This window comes from Pipistrellus kuhlii, unplaced genomic scaffold (assembly GCF_014108245.1).
Source record: "Pipistrellus kuhlii isolate mPipKuh1 unplaced genomic scaffold, mPipKuh1.p scaffold_m20_p_2, whole genome shotgun sequence".
Taxonomy (NCBI): Eukaryota; Metazoa; Chordata; class Mammalia; order Chiroptera; family Vespertilionidae; genus Pipistrellus; species Pipistrellus kuhlii.
Genome location: NW_023425515.1, coordinates 60,743,594 through 60,760,178, shown reverse-complemented (window position 1 = coordinate 60,760,178; position 16,585 = coordinate 60,743,594). Strand labels below are relative to the sequence as shown.

The 16,585-nt window shown below is 38.8% G+C and overlaps 1 protein-coding gene across 8 annotated transcripts in view; it reads left to right on the top strand.

Annotated features, from left to right (window-relative positions):
* Positions 1-16,585, top strand: part of PHLDB2 (pleckstrin homology like domain family B member 2) — a 221,681-nt gene that overhangs the window by 159,008 nt on the left and 46,088 nt on the right. For all 8 annotated transcript variants that reach the window (XM_036448409.2, XM_036448413.2, XM_045584005.1 and 5 more), the window contains 3 exons: positions 1,280-1,663; positions 7,157-7,300; positions 8,596-8,733. In XM_036448409.2, the coding sequence (XP_036304302.2) occupies positions 1,280-1,663; positions 7,157-7,300; positions 8,596-8,733 (666 nt within the window). The remainder of the gene's footprint in view (positions 1-1,279; positions 1,664-7,156; positions 7,301-8,595; positions 8,734-16,585) is intronic.

Here is a 16,585-nt window from a genome sequence, read left to right as displayed (position 1 = left end):
TTCATGGAAACCAGGGAATTATGTTGCTCTGTACCTACTTGACTTTTCTACTTGTCTCTCCTTTGACTAATTAAAAGCAAACTGCCTTCAGGATTGTGTCTTTACAGATTTACTGTAATTAGAAACTGAGAATAGCAGCCCAGTGCTTTTTAAACATTTTCTATTTTGTCACTGATGACCAGTTTGAAAAGGCTTTTCTCTAGAAGGCTTTTGAATTCTCTTTTCAGTGTGGTAGATTTCAGCACAACGGATGTTTTTTGTTATTTTTTTTTCTTTCCCCTTCGATATTAAAATTAAGGTGAAGATGTTGAGATTCCTCAAACCCAAACAGTGCTGTCTAAGCTTATGATAAGCATTTTGTAAATTATACCCTATTGTTCACAAATATTTAGTAAATTTATTTAAAGTCAAGATTCATATATAGCTACTTGTTTTGCATGGGGAATGAGAGGAGTGTCCATTAGTGGTACCATTATAGACATCAATCTCATATATTGATTTTTTTTAAAAACAAACAAATGAACAATCATCTTATTTTTCAGATAAATAAATCAAAGATTAATGATTTCAGAATCTGAACTACACTGTTGTCTTTCTGCTTAGACACAATGTCAAATAGTCTTCATTTTCATGCAACATTCCCATCTTTTATCATTTCAATTACTCGTGTGAGAAATTGGTGGAAAATACCTTCACATGATGATGAAACTGAAATTTTTGAATCATTTTAAGAAATAAAGTGAAGACCTAGAGATGCCTGTGAAATTAATAAATTCTAAAATTTGCATTCTTCTTTTTGTATGTCTTAACAGTAGAATGAAATTTCCATAGGAAATTAGAGAATTTATTTTAAGGACAAATACTAAATCTATAGAGATGAAAGCGCTAGATATTGTTGAAGGGAGATAAGTACAGGGAATGGGGGTGGGGGTAAAGGTTTTTTGAAACAGAGATTTACAAACCATTTCAAGTGTTTGGAAAATTGTTAAATCAAGAAAAGGCTTATTGATTGCTTCTATGGGCTAAGACCAGCACTGGTATGTCCAGGTAAAGGGGGCAGCCCAGAATGTAGGTTGAGAGGAATATCAGACATCGTTAACCTTGGTGTTATCTGGATCCTTATACCTGTCCATCAAAGATAGAAATCATCCCCAGCCAGGGGTCGGTGGGCTCATGTGTGGGACAAAATCACCAGTGGTCCCAGCCTCTTCATTCTTTCTATTTGGAGGTGTTTCCCTTCTCAGAGACTCACTGACCTTCTCCTCCCCTTGCGTTTCAGGAGAGACAGCGTCTGGAGACCATCCTCAGCCTCTGCGCTGAGTACACAAAGCCTGACAGTCGCTTGTCCCTGGGCACCACGGTGGCAGATGTGCAGAAAATCAATAAGGAGCTGGAGAAACTGCAGATCTCTGACGAGGATTCCGTGTTTGAAGAAGCCCTGGGGAACCCCGATGTCAGATACAGGTGCCACCAGAAAGGCGCCGGTCAGGACGCGGACATGGCAGTCTTCGGGAGCCTGAGTCAGAGCAGCGCTGGCTTCCTTTCCCCCAGGAGCGCCATGAACGAGGAGCTGCTCAGGGACCTCTCCAGGACCCCCCCACCGCCCGCCTCTGCCTTTCTGAAAGCTTCCAACGAGTCCTCTTACCTAAGCATCCTGCCAAAGGTAAAGGAGACAGAACGGAGCCTGGGATTGAGGGCCCACGCCTTGGCATCTGCATTAGCGTAGAGACTAGAGGCTTTATCATGCTTGTTTTCTAAATGTGTTCAGTGAGGTGTCAATTTATGAGGTATTTGCAAGGGGTAGCAAATTGGTGTTTATTATAAAGCAGTAAATTTGCACTGTAAAAAATACAGCAGTTCAGAAAAGTAGAAAGAAATGTTTCTCTCCATTCTATCCTTTCTAAGTTGTACACCTGAGAGATAAACACAAAGTGTTTTACATGCTTTCCTAATATCTCTGTGCATACATGGCCATATATTATAGGCATAGACATATATACAGTGTTCTGTATTTTTCCCCTACCTAAATGTCTTGAGCATCCTTGCATATTAGGATACACAGCTTTACCTCATTCATTTCTTTCTTTCTTTTTTTTTTTAACCTCATTCATTTCAATGGCTGACTAGTGTTCTGTGTTTGGGAATACTATTTCAGTTGTTTCCAGTTTTTGACTAGTAAAATCTACATGCAGCAAATATTCTAGGAGATATACATACATATATATATATATATATATATATATATATATATATATATATATTTGCACAATTGTGCAAGTATTATCTGTAAGATCGCTTACTAAAAGTGGAATGCTAGGTCAATGAGTTTGTATATTTTTTATTTTAATCAATATTTCCAAATTGTACTCTCAGAAGAGTTATACTTTCAACACTTTATTTTATGAAAACACCTTGTTCTCCATACACTTGCAAAGGCTGTTTATTATCAAAATTTCTCAATTTGCTAAGCTAATAGGTGTAATTAGCTTGTCTTTAATATGCATAAAAGAGGACATCTGTTTTAGTTATTAATTTGTATTTCAATACATTTATTTATGTTCCTCACCCAATTTTTGGAAAATGCCTTGTTTTTACTGAGTAATAACTATTTTGGTAATGAAATTAGTCTTTTATCATGAATGATAACTTTGACTTCTGATTTTTTGTGTGAAATTTTTTGCACATATAAAATTTTAAGATTTATATGTCATCATAGTTATTATTTAGTTTTCTGGTTGTTTGCTGATTTTTAAAATGTCTTTCAATCTTGAGGATTTTTAAAATGGAGTTCAAGGAAAATTTTTGGTGCTATTTTTTCACACAGGTTAAGAATTTTTTTTCTAGCCGAAACCGGTTTGGCTCAGTGGTAGAGCGTCGGCCTGTGGACTGAAAGGTCCCAGGTTCGATTCCCGTCAAGGGCATGTACCTGAGTTGCGGACACATCCCCAGTAGGTGGTGTGCAAGAGGCAGCTGGTGGATGTTTCTCTCTCATCGACGTTTCTAGCTCTCTATCTCTCTCCCTTCCTCTCTGTAAAAAATCAATAAAATATATTTTAAAAAAATAAAAAGAAAAATAAAAAAAAGAAAAAAAAAGAATTTTTTTTCTATAAAATGTTTAAAGATTCTCCTACCTGTTCTCTACAAAGGATTTAAAAGCACTTTATAATAAAATATATTAGAAGATAAGCATTTTATTACAATAAAATTAGAACACCAAGATAGTAAAAAACAGGAAAAAGTAGCGTCTGGGAAAGCAAGTACCATAATCAAAAGAATTTATTTATTTAACAATAAATAGTACTAGTTTATTTATTTATTTAAGTGGCTCTGACTATTAAGTTAGACTCTGAGATACTTGGCAGAAGAATCAAGTATAAAAAGATATGCTAGTTATTTTTGCTCTTATTGTTATTGTTGTTCTTATAAGAGAAGGACACTTACTGATTCTTTAAAAGAAATATGTCATCAAGGTACTAAATTCTGGAGGTAATTTATCACACTGAGTACTATTCAGGGGACTTTATGCATTTGTTTTTATTTTTGTTTGTTTGGCCGCAACAAGATTTTTCTTGTTAAAAAAGTTGAATGCTCCTGGTCAGAAGTCGCCTGCCTTGAGTTCTCCCATAGTATGCATCAAAATCATCAAGACTCTGGATTGCCCAATCTCTAAGTCCTTTCACATGTCTTCTCTTACGGAGTTCTGCTAGATTTTGTTTTGATGCTGAGCTGTGAGTTCTCCCTAAGGACCATCCTTCTGGAGACATGTTTCCTCTTGAAGAGGACTGTGACAAGAAAGCTGTTGCTATGTAAGTGAGCAGATCAGGACAGATGTTTTCCATTGCTCGGATGTGCTTTTGTGGAGTGGGAGGCCTCTGGAGCTTGGAGCAGCATCCCTGTGCAAAAGGAAAAACTGTGCCTCCTGGGAGGCAGGAAATGCCAGGGGCTCCTGTGGTTTGCACACAGCAGCTTAGACAGGGCCAGTGAGAGGGGTCAGGTTCCCGGGAATGCATTTTTTGTTTATTCTTTTTGAAGACGTATGTTACCTCAAGACAGGAGATAGAATCTTTTAAAAAAGTCCTGGCCATTTGTTTTTTGGTGAGCTTCCTCTTGGAATAATCTGCTCACTGAAGTATTTTAGAAGTAGTGTTTGTTATTAATCAATCTAAGGATTAGTGAAGAAAAGAATGTAAAAAATACTCTAAGCCGATTTAATAAAGCAAAGATTTTAATGATATTTAGGAAACTGGAGATTAACTGTTCTGGAACTTGCTTTACCAAACACTTAAAGATTCAGATAACTTTGGAAATATGCTAATTTTAATGAGCTTCAACCTCTTTGCCACCACCTGAGGTGAAAGTTAGGATTACCTCACTCTTCTTTTTCTTGCCCTTTTATTGAGATATCTACGTCATATAAGTTTAAGGTGTACAGCAAGCATGTCAAACTAGTCAGCCGCGAATTTGACATACTTGGTGTACAGTATAATGGCTTGACTAACATATATTGCAAAATGATTCCCACAATAAATTTTATTAGCATTCATCACCTCCTATAATTACCAAAAAATGTGTTTTTTTTTTATTGTAATGAGAACTTTTCACTCTTCTCCTTTTGAGTAATCATTCTGTCTCAGTGGAAAACCCTCACACTTGCATCCTCATCTGGTTGCAAGACGTTTCTAAGAAGAGATCTACAAAAAAAAGGCAGATGTAAAATTCCTATTCTCTCTCCCCTTTCTCTGTGTCTATTACTTGACATACTTGCTCCTGGTTAGAAGTCACCTGACCAGGAGCATACCAAGAGATGGCATACTTGGGGATGCACATAAGTGTGTTAATGGGCTTATTAAATAATGTCACTCCCAGTGGAATCCTATCCATTACAATAAAAATATCCCAGAGAGATTAAAATTAAAGCTTTCTCTTTCCCTATAAAGATAAAGATATTTAGTGGCCACCACACCCATGGCTCTCTACTGGTTTTCTTTATTTTGATGTAAATGAGATCAACATCCACACCCTATTCTATCACAAACCAGAGTTTTAGAATGCCTTTTAAAGATTTTGCTTTTTATAAATAACAGTTAAAAAAAAAAAAGCACACAGTAATTTCCTCGATGGTATTTATTGCTATAAACAGCCTCTCCAGTTGTTTATTATTAAATATACCTATTGTGAAACTTTGAGTTATGCAGATATTTATAATTGCCACTATTGCCTGCCTTTATAGTTTTGAAGATTGTTCGGGTTTTGTTTTCTCTTAATGCTTTGCTTCCACCAGTGAGAGAGATATTTTTAAACCATGTGGAAGTTGAAATCTAATATGAAATGTTGACCTAACAGGATGCCGGCCTTCTTGAGGCTTTCCTGCTGGGATTACTGGTCAGTGATTTCGGAATGCCATGCACTGTTACAGGAATTCCTCAGGCCCCACAACAAGCACCCAAGTACCAGGACAATGCAATTCATTGTCTGTGGTAAAACGGTCACAGTTGTTTTTTAGTCAATAAGAGACAGATTTCAGGTGGCAATTAGAAACTAAATGCCACAGCTCGGAAGAGCTGCATCCTTGTTCTAGTCTCCCCGAGATACTTGTCACTTCTCCATCATTTAGTCTCTTTAAGGAGCAGCAAGTGGGGTAGAGAGTAAAGAATATGAAAAAAAGAACACAATATGGTGCCTTTCTTTCTTATAATTATTTTCAGGATTTTTAAATAAATGAACTTAATGAGGTACAACAGATTTTAATAGTTTCTTTCCATTTGAATATTCCTTTTAATGATTAGTGAATAATCTTAAATAATTTACTTATCTGACCTGCTGCTTTTAATTTCTAATTGTGAAATTGTAGAATCATTGACTTATTGATGAAAGAAAATTACTTTTTTAAAGAGTAATGAAATTTAAATATACCAGCATTCCTTGACATACAGAAAGACTGGTCTCTACTTGGTGATACACAAGATAACCTGAATTCTTGAAATTTGCCATTTGCAATTCACTATATTTTTTTCTTAAAATAACAAGAAGTCATATTTTGGCTGTGTCTATGAGCAACATTCCTTTTCCCTGGGCATCTATATATATAAAAGCGTAAAATTCAAAGTGTCCCCTCAGGAGTTCAACCAAGAGACCAGAAGTTTGATCACTCACTATGGTATGTGCTGACCACCAGGGGGCAGCACAGAATGAAAGAAGGCCCCGGCTCACAGCCAGAGGGCCCTGATATACCCTGATCTCTGGCCAGGCCTACGAATTTCATGCACCAAGCCTCTAGTTTGGCATAATTTTTCAGGGGAGTAAGTATGCCTTCTCTCACTTAATTTCTTTCTTGACTTTCTTGTTTCTTGCTTAGGAACTCATATTTTTCATGACATAATTTTATGAATGATAGTCAGGGCCTTGTTTCATTTCACTAACAGCTATTTTCCAGATAGGGTCCTAAACATTACATAGGAAGAAGTTCCTATAGGATGTAAGCAGTGTGCTGACACAAAAAGCAACTTAACTTAATATTAGGTGTCTCATTTTAAACCACTGCAGGAGGGGATCATAGATGTAATTAAGCCTGTTTTGTTCTGATAATTAATTTTGTGGGACATTTGGTGAGATTGGGCCTCATGTGATTGTCCTTGCTTTTCTCCACTTGTGTGGAAAGAAAGAAATAAGCATGAAAGCTCACTTGCAGATGACCTTAGTGGTAGGACCAGTAGTGTGGTAGAGATTCCAGAGACAGTTGTCCTAGTAGATGTTCCCGCTTGGAGATGGGAGAGATGTAGAGTTTGTAGTGAAAGGCAGCAGCATGCCCAAGAGATCCATCCCTGAGGGAGAGCTAAGAGCCTTACCTAGGTTCTAGGTCTCTGCCTTGTAAAGAAGCAACTACAATCTCTGTGGACCACACTGTCCTCATCTGTATAACCTCTTAGTTATTTCATTTTAAGAATATATGAAATTAAAACTTTAAATTGTGTTCTGTGAGCTAGTCAAAGAATCCAACTGCTAAGTATCTGTGGGGGAAATGCAGAGTTCCTACTAAACCTTCACAAGGCTGGTATTAGAATCCAGACAGGTATGGAGGCAGTTGGGGGTAGTTTATGAATTGGGAAATTCTCAAATTCAAGAGTGAACATCTCTTCTCTGTGTTGATTAATTGCAGACCCCAGAGGGTATAAATGAGGAACAAAGGATTCAGGAGCTGGCTGCAATGGAAGAGACCCGGATAACCATTCTGAACAACCTCGAGGAACTTGAACAAAAAATCAAAGATATAAATGACCAGATGGATGAATCTTCCAGAGAGGTATAAGCCATGAGTTCATTTTTTACCCTCTCCCTGCTTTTCTTTCTTTTGCTTTTAGCTTTAAAATATTGTTGCCCAGTAGGCCACAACCATTGGAAACAGAATACAGAGAAGTTAACATGAGCAAACATTAGTTCAGTGGGTACCAGGATACAAATGCATTTTTTTGTGTGTCTTACATTTATCCTTTCTTTTTTTAGTAAAAAGAGGTAAACCTATTCAGCCATTTTTCATGTACTTTATGTATAACTGAATTTATCTTAATTAGTACAGCAGGTTCTCAAATAACTTATTTTGTTCAACTTTGTTACATTCTAACATTAATGAGATACTGTAGGAACTTAACTCTTGTTTATATCAAGAATTATAAAAGTCTCTGGTAAAATTCAGTTTCATTATATTATACATCATTTCACCACAAGTACAAGAACCTCTCGATGATGTTAAGTGAGGACTTACTGTACATGCTTTCTAACTTGATACAAGACTTGTGACTCAAGGTGCCATGAATTTAGGTGTTCAAGTTCAAACCCAATACACATTTTCTGTGCGTGCTTACTGTGAGGTGGATATCATGTTGATCCTATAGCAGGGATTTACATATGAATCGAATGTGAACTTAGCTTCCTAGAGGTTTGCAAACCAAGGGGGAGATAGACACAGACAGACTGTGATTCTGGTTAAAGAATTATAACTATAACTGAAGAGATGGAAAAATTTTATATTACCTCCATGGAGTGAGAAAGAGCATATAATTCTGCCTAGGCAGGATCTGCATGTGTGCACTCACAGATGATGCAGGCAGCCCTGTGAGTGGAAGGGGACTGCTCACCTGTCAGCCTGTGCACACACCCTGGGAGCCCCTCCTGCTGGCATTGCTAAGGAATGCAGTGCATGCTTGCTGGCTGACTGCCATTGTTGCTTCCCATGCTCTAGGGACGAACAGAGGAAGGCATGGTTCCCAAGATGGTTCCTGGTGAAGCCCGAAACTAAGCAGAAGGGCAAAATATTCTGAGAACTAAGCAGAAAAGGGGTCATCGTAGAAAAATTAAATAACTAGTTTTCTTATATTCTAGGGAATAAGAATATAAGAATATTCTTATATTCTTATATGTCAGTAGGACTCCTAACCCTCTCGTGGGCTCTCTGAAGTAGTTTCTAGGCCCCACAGTTGAGCTGACACAGAACGTAGTTACTTCTTAGAATTGGTAGCTGTTAAAGATGAACCTCTAAAATGAGCAGCTGAGAATTTCCCTGAAGGTGAAACACCTCTGGGCTTTGTTTTGTGTCCGCAGCTGGATATGGAATGTGCTCTTTTGGAAGGGGAGCAGAAATCTGAAACAACTGAACTGATGAAAGAGAAGGAGATTTTGGATCACATAAACCGGAAGATAGCAGAACTGGAAAAGAACATTGTCGGTGAAAAGACCAAGGTAAAAAAAAATGCTGTTTGGATGCAATTTTCATGGGGAAAATGGTGGTCCCGTTTGGTTGAATCTAAATGTTGTATGAATTGCCACAGTTTTCCGCTAGTCCTTCTGCTCTTCTAATTCCACTGTGTTTTTTTAAGGAATTCTTTTAATATACTGACCTTCTTTACCATGGGTGCCCTATAGTAATGACTTATGCATATTCAAATATGATTGCCTCATTTCTTTTCATTTTTCTGTTTATTAAAAAGATGAATGGGAGCCATTTATCTCCCCTGCCTTGCCTTGCCTTGCCATGGTCTTCAGTGTAAGCACACTGCTCTTGAAAGACACATCGCAGTTTTTAGAAGATCCTCACACCCAGGGCATCCTGCCTGTGAAGCACAGTTGACACTTATCTTGGAAAAGGTCCTGCTTATACTTTTGAGGCGACGACCTAGAAAGTTTCCTTACATCTACTAGGGAAAGTATGAAAAGTTATTGTAGTTTTTCAAATCCAGGGTGGTAGTTGTGTTTTCTCTCTGTCTGTTTTATTTTTCTCTGGGAAATATTTTATTTACTCTCCTCTCACATTCTGAGTTAATTGCAGCTGCACTAAGCCTAAACTGAACATTTTAAAATTCTAGTTTGAGAAATAAAAAGCAAAATGAGCTTTAACATATTCTCTCTTGCTCTCCATGTTCTCCACTAAGTTGAGAAAAAGAAAAAAATGTTCAGTTTGAGCAAGTTCTACTGGTAATATGGGGAAAGGATTTTCTGCTGAACGTGGCTTCCCTTTTAATAGATTCTTTGTTCGAGACCTATAAATAAGGGCGTTTGATCTTGGTGCCAGAAAATAAGCTCAAAAAGATATTGTCAGAAATTGAAGTCAGATTAAAAGCAACACATCAATATCTTGGTTTCCTGCTTGTCAAGATTAAACTGCACAGCTTTTTCGTATTAAATTTTATGTGTGTCTCGTCTAGCCCCAGACTTTGAGATAATAAAGAGCCCATTTGGGTAACAGGTATATTTTTCTTTCAAAGCTCAAAACCAATTCAAAGGGTTGATTGTCTGGTTGTGCAGTTTGAGAGGATGATGCTTTTCAAAGATTCTGCACTGAGATAGCAAGAAACTTTTGTTGGAGGCATCAGATGTCTGTGTTTTGGGACTTACTAGAATTTTATCATTTATGTCATTTTGGAAAACTTATGGGGCATAGGAATAGGCATCATGTTCCCAGTGAACCTTTCTGCCTTCCCATCCATGTGGTTATTTATCTCTGTACAGCCCATGCATGACATGGCCTACAAGTCCTATTTGTCTCTGTCATTCGCATCAGATTCTACCCAAAAGGGAAGTAAGTTAAGTCAGTGCTGAGTCTCACATCCACTGAAAGTGTTTTTTGTTTGTTTGTTTGTTTGTTTTTTATGTCCTGCAGACCTAAGGTAATGTGGAACTCCAGGAACATGAGCAGGAGCAAGCAAGGGGGTCACCTCCATCCTTCCTATTATTGTTTTGGTGGCTTACGGAGGCTATGCATACAAGTGGGAGCCTGAAGTATAGGATCAGCTCATGCAGCTGTTAAGGGATTAGTTGGTCTTAGAAGGTGGGATTACTGTCTGTCATCACATGGTGTGAAAAAATGGCAGAAACTAGCTTTGGGTGAGGGATTGCAGAGGAGGTTGAGGGAAGTGAAAACCGATTGGGCTAGATGATGCTACCACATATTCTTGACAACCAAACGCCAATGGAGACCCTGCCTTGCTTGGTGGTATTACTTTGTTTCTCAAGCAAACTTATTCCACCATTTTATGGTATGGCGATTTTATACCTTTGCTTTGTTCAAACCGTTGGTCCCCTTTCCTCCCTCTGACTTTGAGAGGATCTAATTCCCCACTGCACTGAGAAATGAGAAGCATCCCCTCTGTCACAGCTGAGAAAGGTTCTTTCTTCCCTTCAAAGACCAGAGGCTTTGTATGTGCCATGGGCCTCATGCCATTCACCTCAGCATCTGCAGTCCTGTATCCCTCTTCACCCTCTTCTTTCTCTTTACTGGACCTTTACTGTTAGCATGCCAGCATTAGCATTTTAGAAAGTTATTACTTACCACTAAACATTCTACTAGCTACTATACCTCATTTCACTTCTCTTCATCATAGGCAGACTTCCCGTTTTCTAGTACTCTGTGTGTCTTCTTCCCACTTAACCATTCTTCTCATTCCAGTTGGCTGATGCTCCCACTGCTCCATCAGATTTGCTCCTGTTAAAATTATGGAAGATCTAGGTGCTGCCCAGCTCACTAGGGGCTTTTCAGTCCTCTTATGATTAGACTCCTAAGGAGCATTCAAGGCAGGGGACAACTTTTTCTTGGCACTTCCCTTCTCTCCCCCCCTTTGTCTCCCTTTCCATGCTCTTCTGCTTTTCATTTTTATCTCTTACTCATCTTTCTGGCTATTTTATCTCAGTTTCCTTTGCTTGCTCCTCTGTTTCTATCTAACCAGGTATTAAGAGTATTTGTCTCTGATCTGTACCTTTTTTTTTTTTATATATATATCCTCACATTCTTTTATAGCCATGGCTTCCACTAACCTGTATGTGCTTGTTACTGTCTCATGTTTGTCTTTAGTCTACCATCCTTTTCTGAACTTCTGGCTCATATCCCATGGCCCACCTGATATCTACACTCAGATACCCTGTAGCTGAACTCTTGATCTTATCCTTCCTCTTGCCTTCCACATCGTCTCCCTTTCCAATCCTATTCTTGCTCCGGTTTTCCCAGTCCAGGAAATGGCATCTCTGTCCACCCTGATGTTCATACAAAAACCTGGGAATAGATCTTGACACTTCTTCTCCACCACTCCCACATCGTTGATTATGAACACATCTCTCCATTACTTACTTCAACTTCTCTGCATCTCAGCTAATAGTATTTTCTTCTGAATCTTCAAAATATCTTCCTTGGTCCCATTCCCATTTGCTTTCCTTCAGCCCATTCTTTTCACAGCATCCAGAGGGACTTCTTAAAAAATATATAAAAGTAGCTTATATCGCTCAGGTTTATGTTCCACTGCATTTTATATAAATCTGAATTCCTTACTTGTCATGTGCCTTTCTGTCACCACCTCCCCTTCTCACACCACTCTCCCGATGGTCTTCTTCCTATTTGTTTAAAGATCTATTCCCCTACCCACCCCCACAAAAGGTCCCTTGTGGATCAGTTTGCCCTGCCTGCAATTCCCTTCCTCATAGTCTGTGTCTGTTTGTTACATCTTTCAGGGTTTAGGTTCAGTGTTAGTATTTCCAAAAAGCCTTTAAAGATCTTTCCAGTTCAGATTATGTTCCCCGTGTTGTTCTTTTAGGCCTTTTATGAATCACACATGATCATTTACATTCGTTCTGGGCTTGTTAGATATTTATGTTCCTCTCTGGCCTGTGAAATAGAGGAAGGCAGTGTTTGAGACTGTTCACTGAGCTTGTAGTGAGTGCCAGCATACCACCCAGTATTCTCTGAGAATTGTTCATGGATCTCCTGCTCAGGACAAGTCCAGGCTGGGCCTTTCCAGAAGCTCTGAGCCAAACACCTGCCCAAGAGCAAAGCAGCCAAGTGTCGGGACAACTGGGACAGGCGGCCCAACTGCACATGCCAAAGGGCTTGTAATCACACTGCCAGTCCAGCCGGAGTGTAAGACAGAAGGAGGAAGTGGCCTTTGCTTTTTTGAATTCTCATTTCCTTTTCCACACACCTGTTGCTGCTATCAGATATAAACTGTGGAATGAGTAAACCAAACCTGAAAACATATCCCTGTTGGGTGAGCTCTGTTTCAGATGTTGATTGCACATCCTGTAGGCCTGGCTCTAGGAAGAAGGTTTAGTAACACTTCAGAGTTCAAATCCCGCTGTGAAATTATTGACTTTGTTTCCTTAGTTATCAAGCCCAGTCTTTAGTGTCATTTCTTTTAACTGATTTGGGAACTGTCAGTTAATTTTTTACATTTAGTATTAATTAATATAGATTATTATTACTTATTAAATGTTGCCATATAAAATATAAACATAATTATACATATGACATAAAATATAGGTGATGTATTCAGTTATGTACTTATGGAACATCTGCTCAGCGGCTTTCACTGCCCTTCTGGGTACCACTGTCAAGAGCACCAGCAAGCTTGTTTCCATGTCACTCTGGGCTAATGCCACCTGCCTGTTGTGTTCTCAGACAGGGGTCCCATCACAGACAGAATCTCTATGAGTCAGATAAACCATGAGCAGATACAAGTATCCGACTCAAACATCAACTCAGAGGGGATGCTTCTTTGATGAAGCAGTAAGTGAAGAGGCCATCATGTATTTTGCGGGGAGAGGGAGGGTGAAAGGAGAGAGGATTGTTCATCTCTGCTCTAGTAAACTGCTTTAGTTCATTGGGCTTGGTGACGGAGAGTAGGGAGGCCACCAGATCCAGGGAGCTCAGTTTGGCCAAAGGCCTCATGGGGAGCCAGTTTCCCTAACTTCCACTGCCTTCAGCCAAGGCAAAGTCCCATTTTGGGCAGCTGCTGAGAAGGTACAGGCATATGTGTGTGTTTATATAGATTTTTCTTATGTGTTTTCTTAATGATCCTCACTCAGGTAGATTATGATACTCTGTAGCCATCCTGACCTGCACATTTTATAGCCGGATAATCTTAAAGGTGTGAATCGAAGCTTAAATCACTCTATGCCATACAACATGCTGCTGAATGAAATTTTTTTTTAAATATATTTTATTGATTTTTTACAGAGAGGAAAGGAGAGTGATAGAGAGTTAGAAACATCGAAGAGAGATAATCATCAATCAGCTGCCTCTTGCACACTTCCTACTGGGAATGTGCCCGCAACCCAGGTACATGCCCTTGACCGGTATCAAACCCCGGACCTTTTAGTCCAAAGGCTGATGCTCTATCCACTGAGCCAAACCGGTTTCAGCTGAATGAAATCTTAATGGACTGATTTTTCTAAAATAAGCATATGTCACTGTATTTCAGGTGGTTGAAGTTTATTGCCCATTATTATCTTGCCAAAGTACCTGTGACTTCCTCCCCATCCTTCCTGCTGAGCCAGGGTAGACCCTGAGCCAGGCCCGAATTCCTCAGCCAAGTGTTAATGCCTCTTGAGTGCAGAGTGTTGCCAAGTCGCAGTTCATGTCCAGAGGGACCCAGTGCTTCCCATGTTTCTTTCTTACATTTCAAAGTTAGCTCCCTGGTTAGAGGAAGTGGAAATACATCACAGGATTTGAGGATTAAATCAACAGGATTCCAGATTAGAGTATTTTTTTTTCTGTTGGTTGTTTGATTGCATAAATTCTTAGTGTTTTAGTTTTCCAAGATTTTTTACACTAAATATCCATTAATTTTGTCATTAAAATATCAAAGCCAAAGGGGAAAAAAATCCTAAAAAGAAATAATAGGAAAATGCCTCAAAGGCAGACAGAGAATGGGTTCTCGAAAATCACCATTTGTTGACGTAGGTTTTGTATCATTCCTCTGCAATTCAAAATTCGAAAAGTTTTATTGGGGGGAAAAGCTTATAGTTTAGTAAGGTTAGCATCAAAATTTAGTTGGTTGCAAAACCTGACTTTGACTAATACTCATTTGGTGTAAATGTTCTTAAGTAGCTGTAGAAATGGTAACATGTTTGAGTAAAATTATCTTCCCAACCTCATTGGAAATGCCATATAATATATGCTATATGGACTGTGTAACACCTCTAAAATTAAGAATATTCTGAAGTCTGGAACACTTGTGGCCTTAAGAATTTCAGATAAGTGGTTTTGCCTAATCCATGAACCAAGAAGGATGCCTGCCTGCTAGACAACTCCACAGTGTTTAGAAAATGTTAAGGAAAGGGATTCTAGGGTGTACAGAGAGGATTTTGGATGGACCAAACTTAAAAATGACGGCTTAGGGACTATGAATTTTAACCCATCATTGTACCCGTTCAAAATCTGACCCAATGTTTCATGAAGCATGTTCCTATTACCTAGTGTGTGCTGGATTCTATGCTGGACAGTTTGAAAGTTACAAAGATGGATCTTTATTTTCAAGAAAATCTTATCAAACTAATGAGATTTTTGGATTTGCCCTCCTCCAGTTAAATTTGCATTTCTAATACACAGAAACTAATTTTTTTTTCCTTTGGGCTGGAATAACCATCTTTTAGTAAATCGCCGAAATGACTAACTCAAAGGGATAGAAGAGAGGTACCCACTATGTGTTTCCTGGGCCTTTTAGAAAATGTAGAGTTGTTCTTTTGGCCACATACATGCAGCTCTACAAAAAAGATGATGTAGGCATCAAGGGAAGTACAGTGTTCACAAATGTTCCCGTGGCAAAATTGGAAGAGTCTACAGTGTCATCCAGCATGTGGTGGACATTGTTGTGAACAAACAAGTTAAGGGAAAGATCTGGCCAACAGAATGAATGTATGCACTGAGCGTATTAAACACTCTAAGAGCTGAGATATCTCCCTGGAACGTGTGAAGGAAAATGATCAGATGAGGAAGGGAGCCACAGAGAAAGGGACCTGGGTTCAGCTGAAGCGCCAGAGAGGCACACTGAGTGAGAACCAATGGAAAGGAGCCCATTCCCTATGAGTTCATGACATGACAATATGAAAAGAAAAGACTTTTTTGGTGTAATTATGTCTCATGCATTATTTGGGACTCACATTAAAAGCTAATTTATTGTTTACCTGAAATAAAATTTAACTGAGTGTCCTCTGCTTTCACTAGCAGCTATACAAGCTAATAAAGTAAGAATCTTTTCAGAATAATCTTGAGCCATCTGCTTAACAAGTATTGCACACTTAGATATGCTAAAATGATTTTTTTTTCATTGGTATTCAGGAATTTCTGTGTGGTATTGAAATTCAGATAGAACCAACAAGTCAACTTTCAGTTCAAGAATACAACTTAAAAGAGAGAAAACTTATGTTACTGTCTTCTAAGCACAGATCTAGCAACATAAGTGGTCCTGTGACAACCCTTGGCCTATTATGTTCATTGAAGATTATTGGCAATTCTTTTGTGCAAATTCAGATTATTTAGGATAACTTTATAACCACTCCTGACCATCTATCTATTAGGAGAGAATCATTTTGCACCTGAATTTTAAATGCATCATTTACCTTTGAATGCATATTGGATATTGAAATCTCTCACAATTCAATTTTCCTTTGGTTTATTTGAAGCATTTAATATGAATGTAAAATTTTGGGACAAAAACAACTGGGATGTTATTTATAAATGAAACTTTTTATATTCTGAAGCAAAGGTGCTAAGACCAAATATTTGAGAACAATTTCTGGTGTACCCTGTGGTAGAATCTGGTGTCTTCATTAGGAAAATCAAAATATAGTTCATTGCTTTTGCCTTTCACATCATCCTGGGTGGCTACGTCAGTGATTTAGCCTGGCTGTATATTAGAAAAGTTGGAGAGATTTTTGTTATTGTTGTTGTTTTGTTTGTGTTTATTCTCACCCGAGGACATGCTTAGAGAGAGGATGGGAGAGTGAAACATCGATGTGAGAGAGGGACACTGATCTGTTGCCTTCCTTACGTGCCCAACCAGGCATCAAATCCACAGTTTAGGATTAGGGGTGCCGAACTCAATCAGAGAAGGGGCCAAAATCTAAAATCCAGCCTAAATCGCGGGCCGAATGGTTTACTGAACAGTCATAAACTGTCATTGTGATGGAAACGCAGCGGAGTGCAGTGATGACTGCGCGGTGCGGGCCACATTGCAAGGCCTGGCGGGACGGATTTGGCCCGCGGGCCTTGTGTTTGACACATGTGGTTTAGGTGTATGCCCTGACTGGATGTGCACAGGACGACACTCAA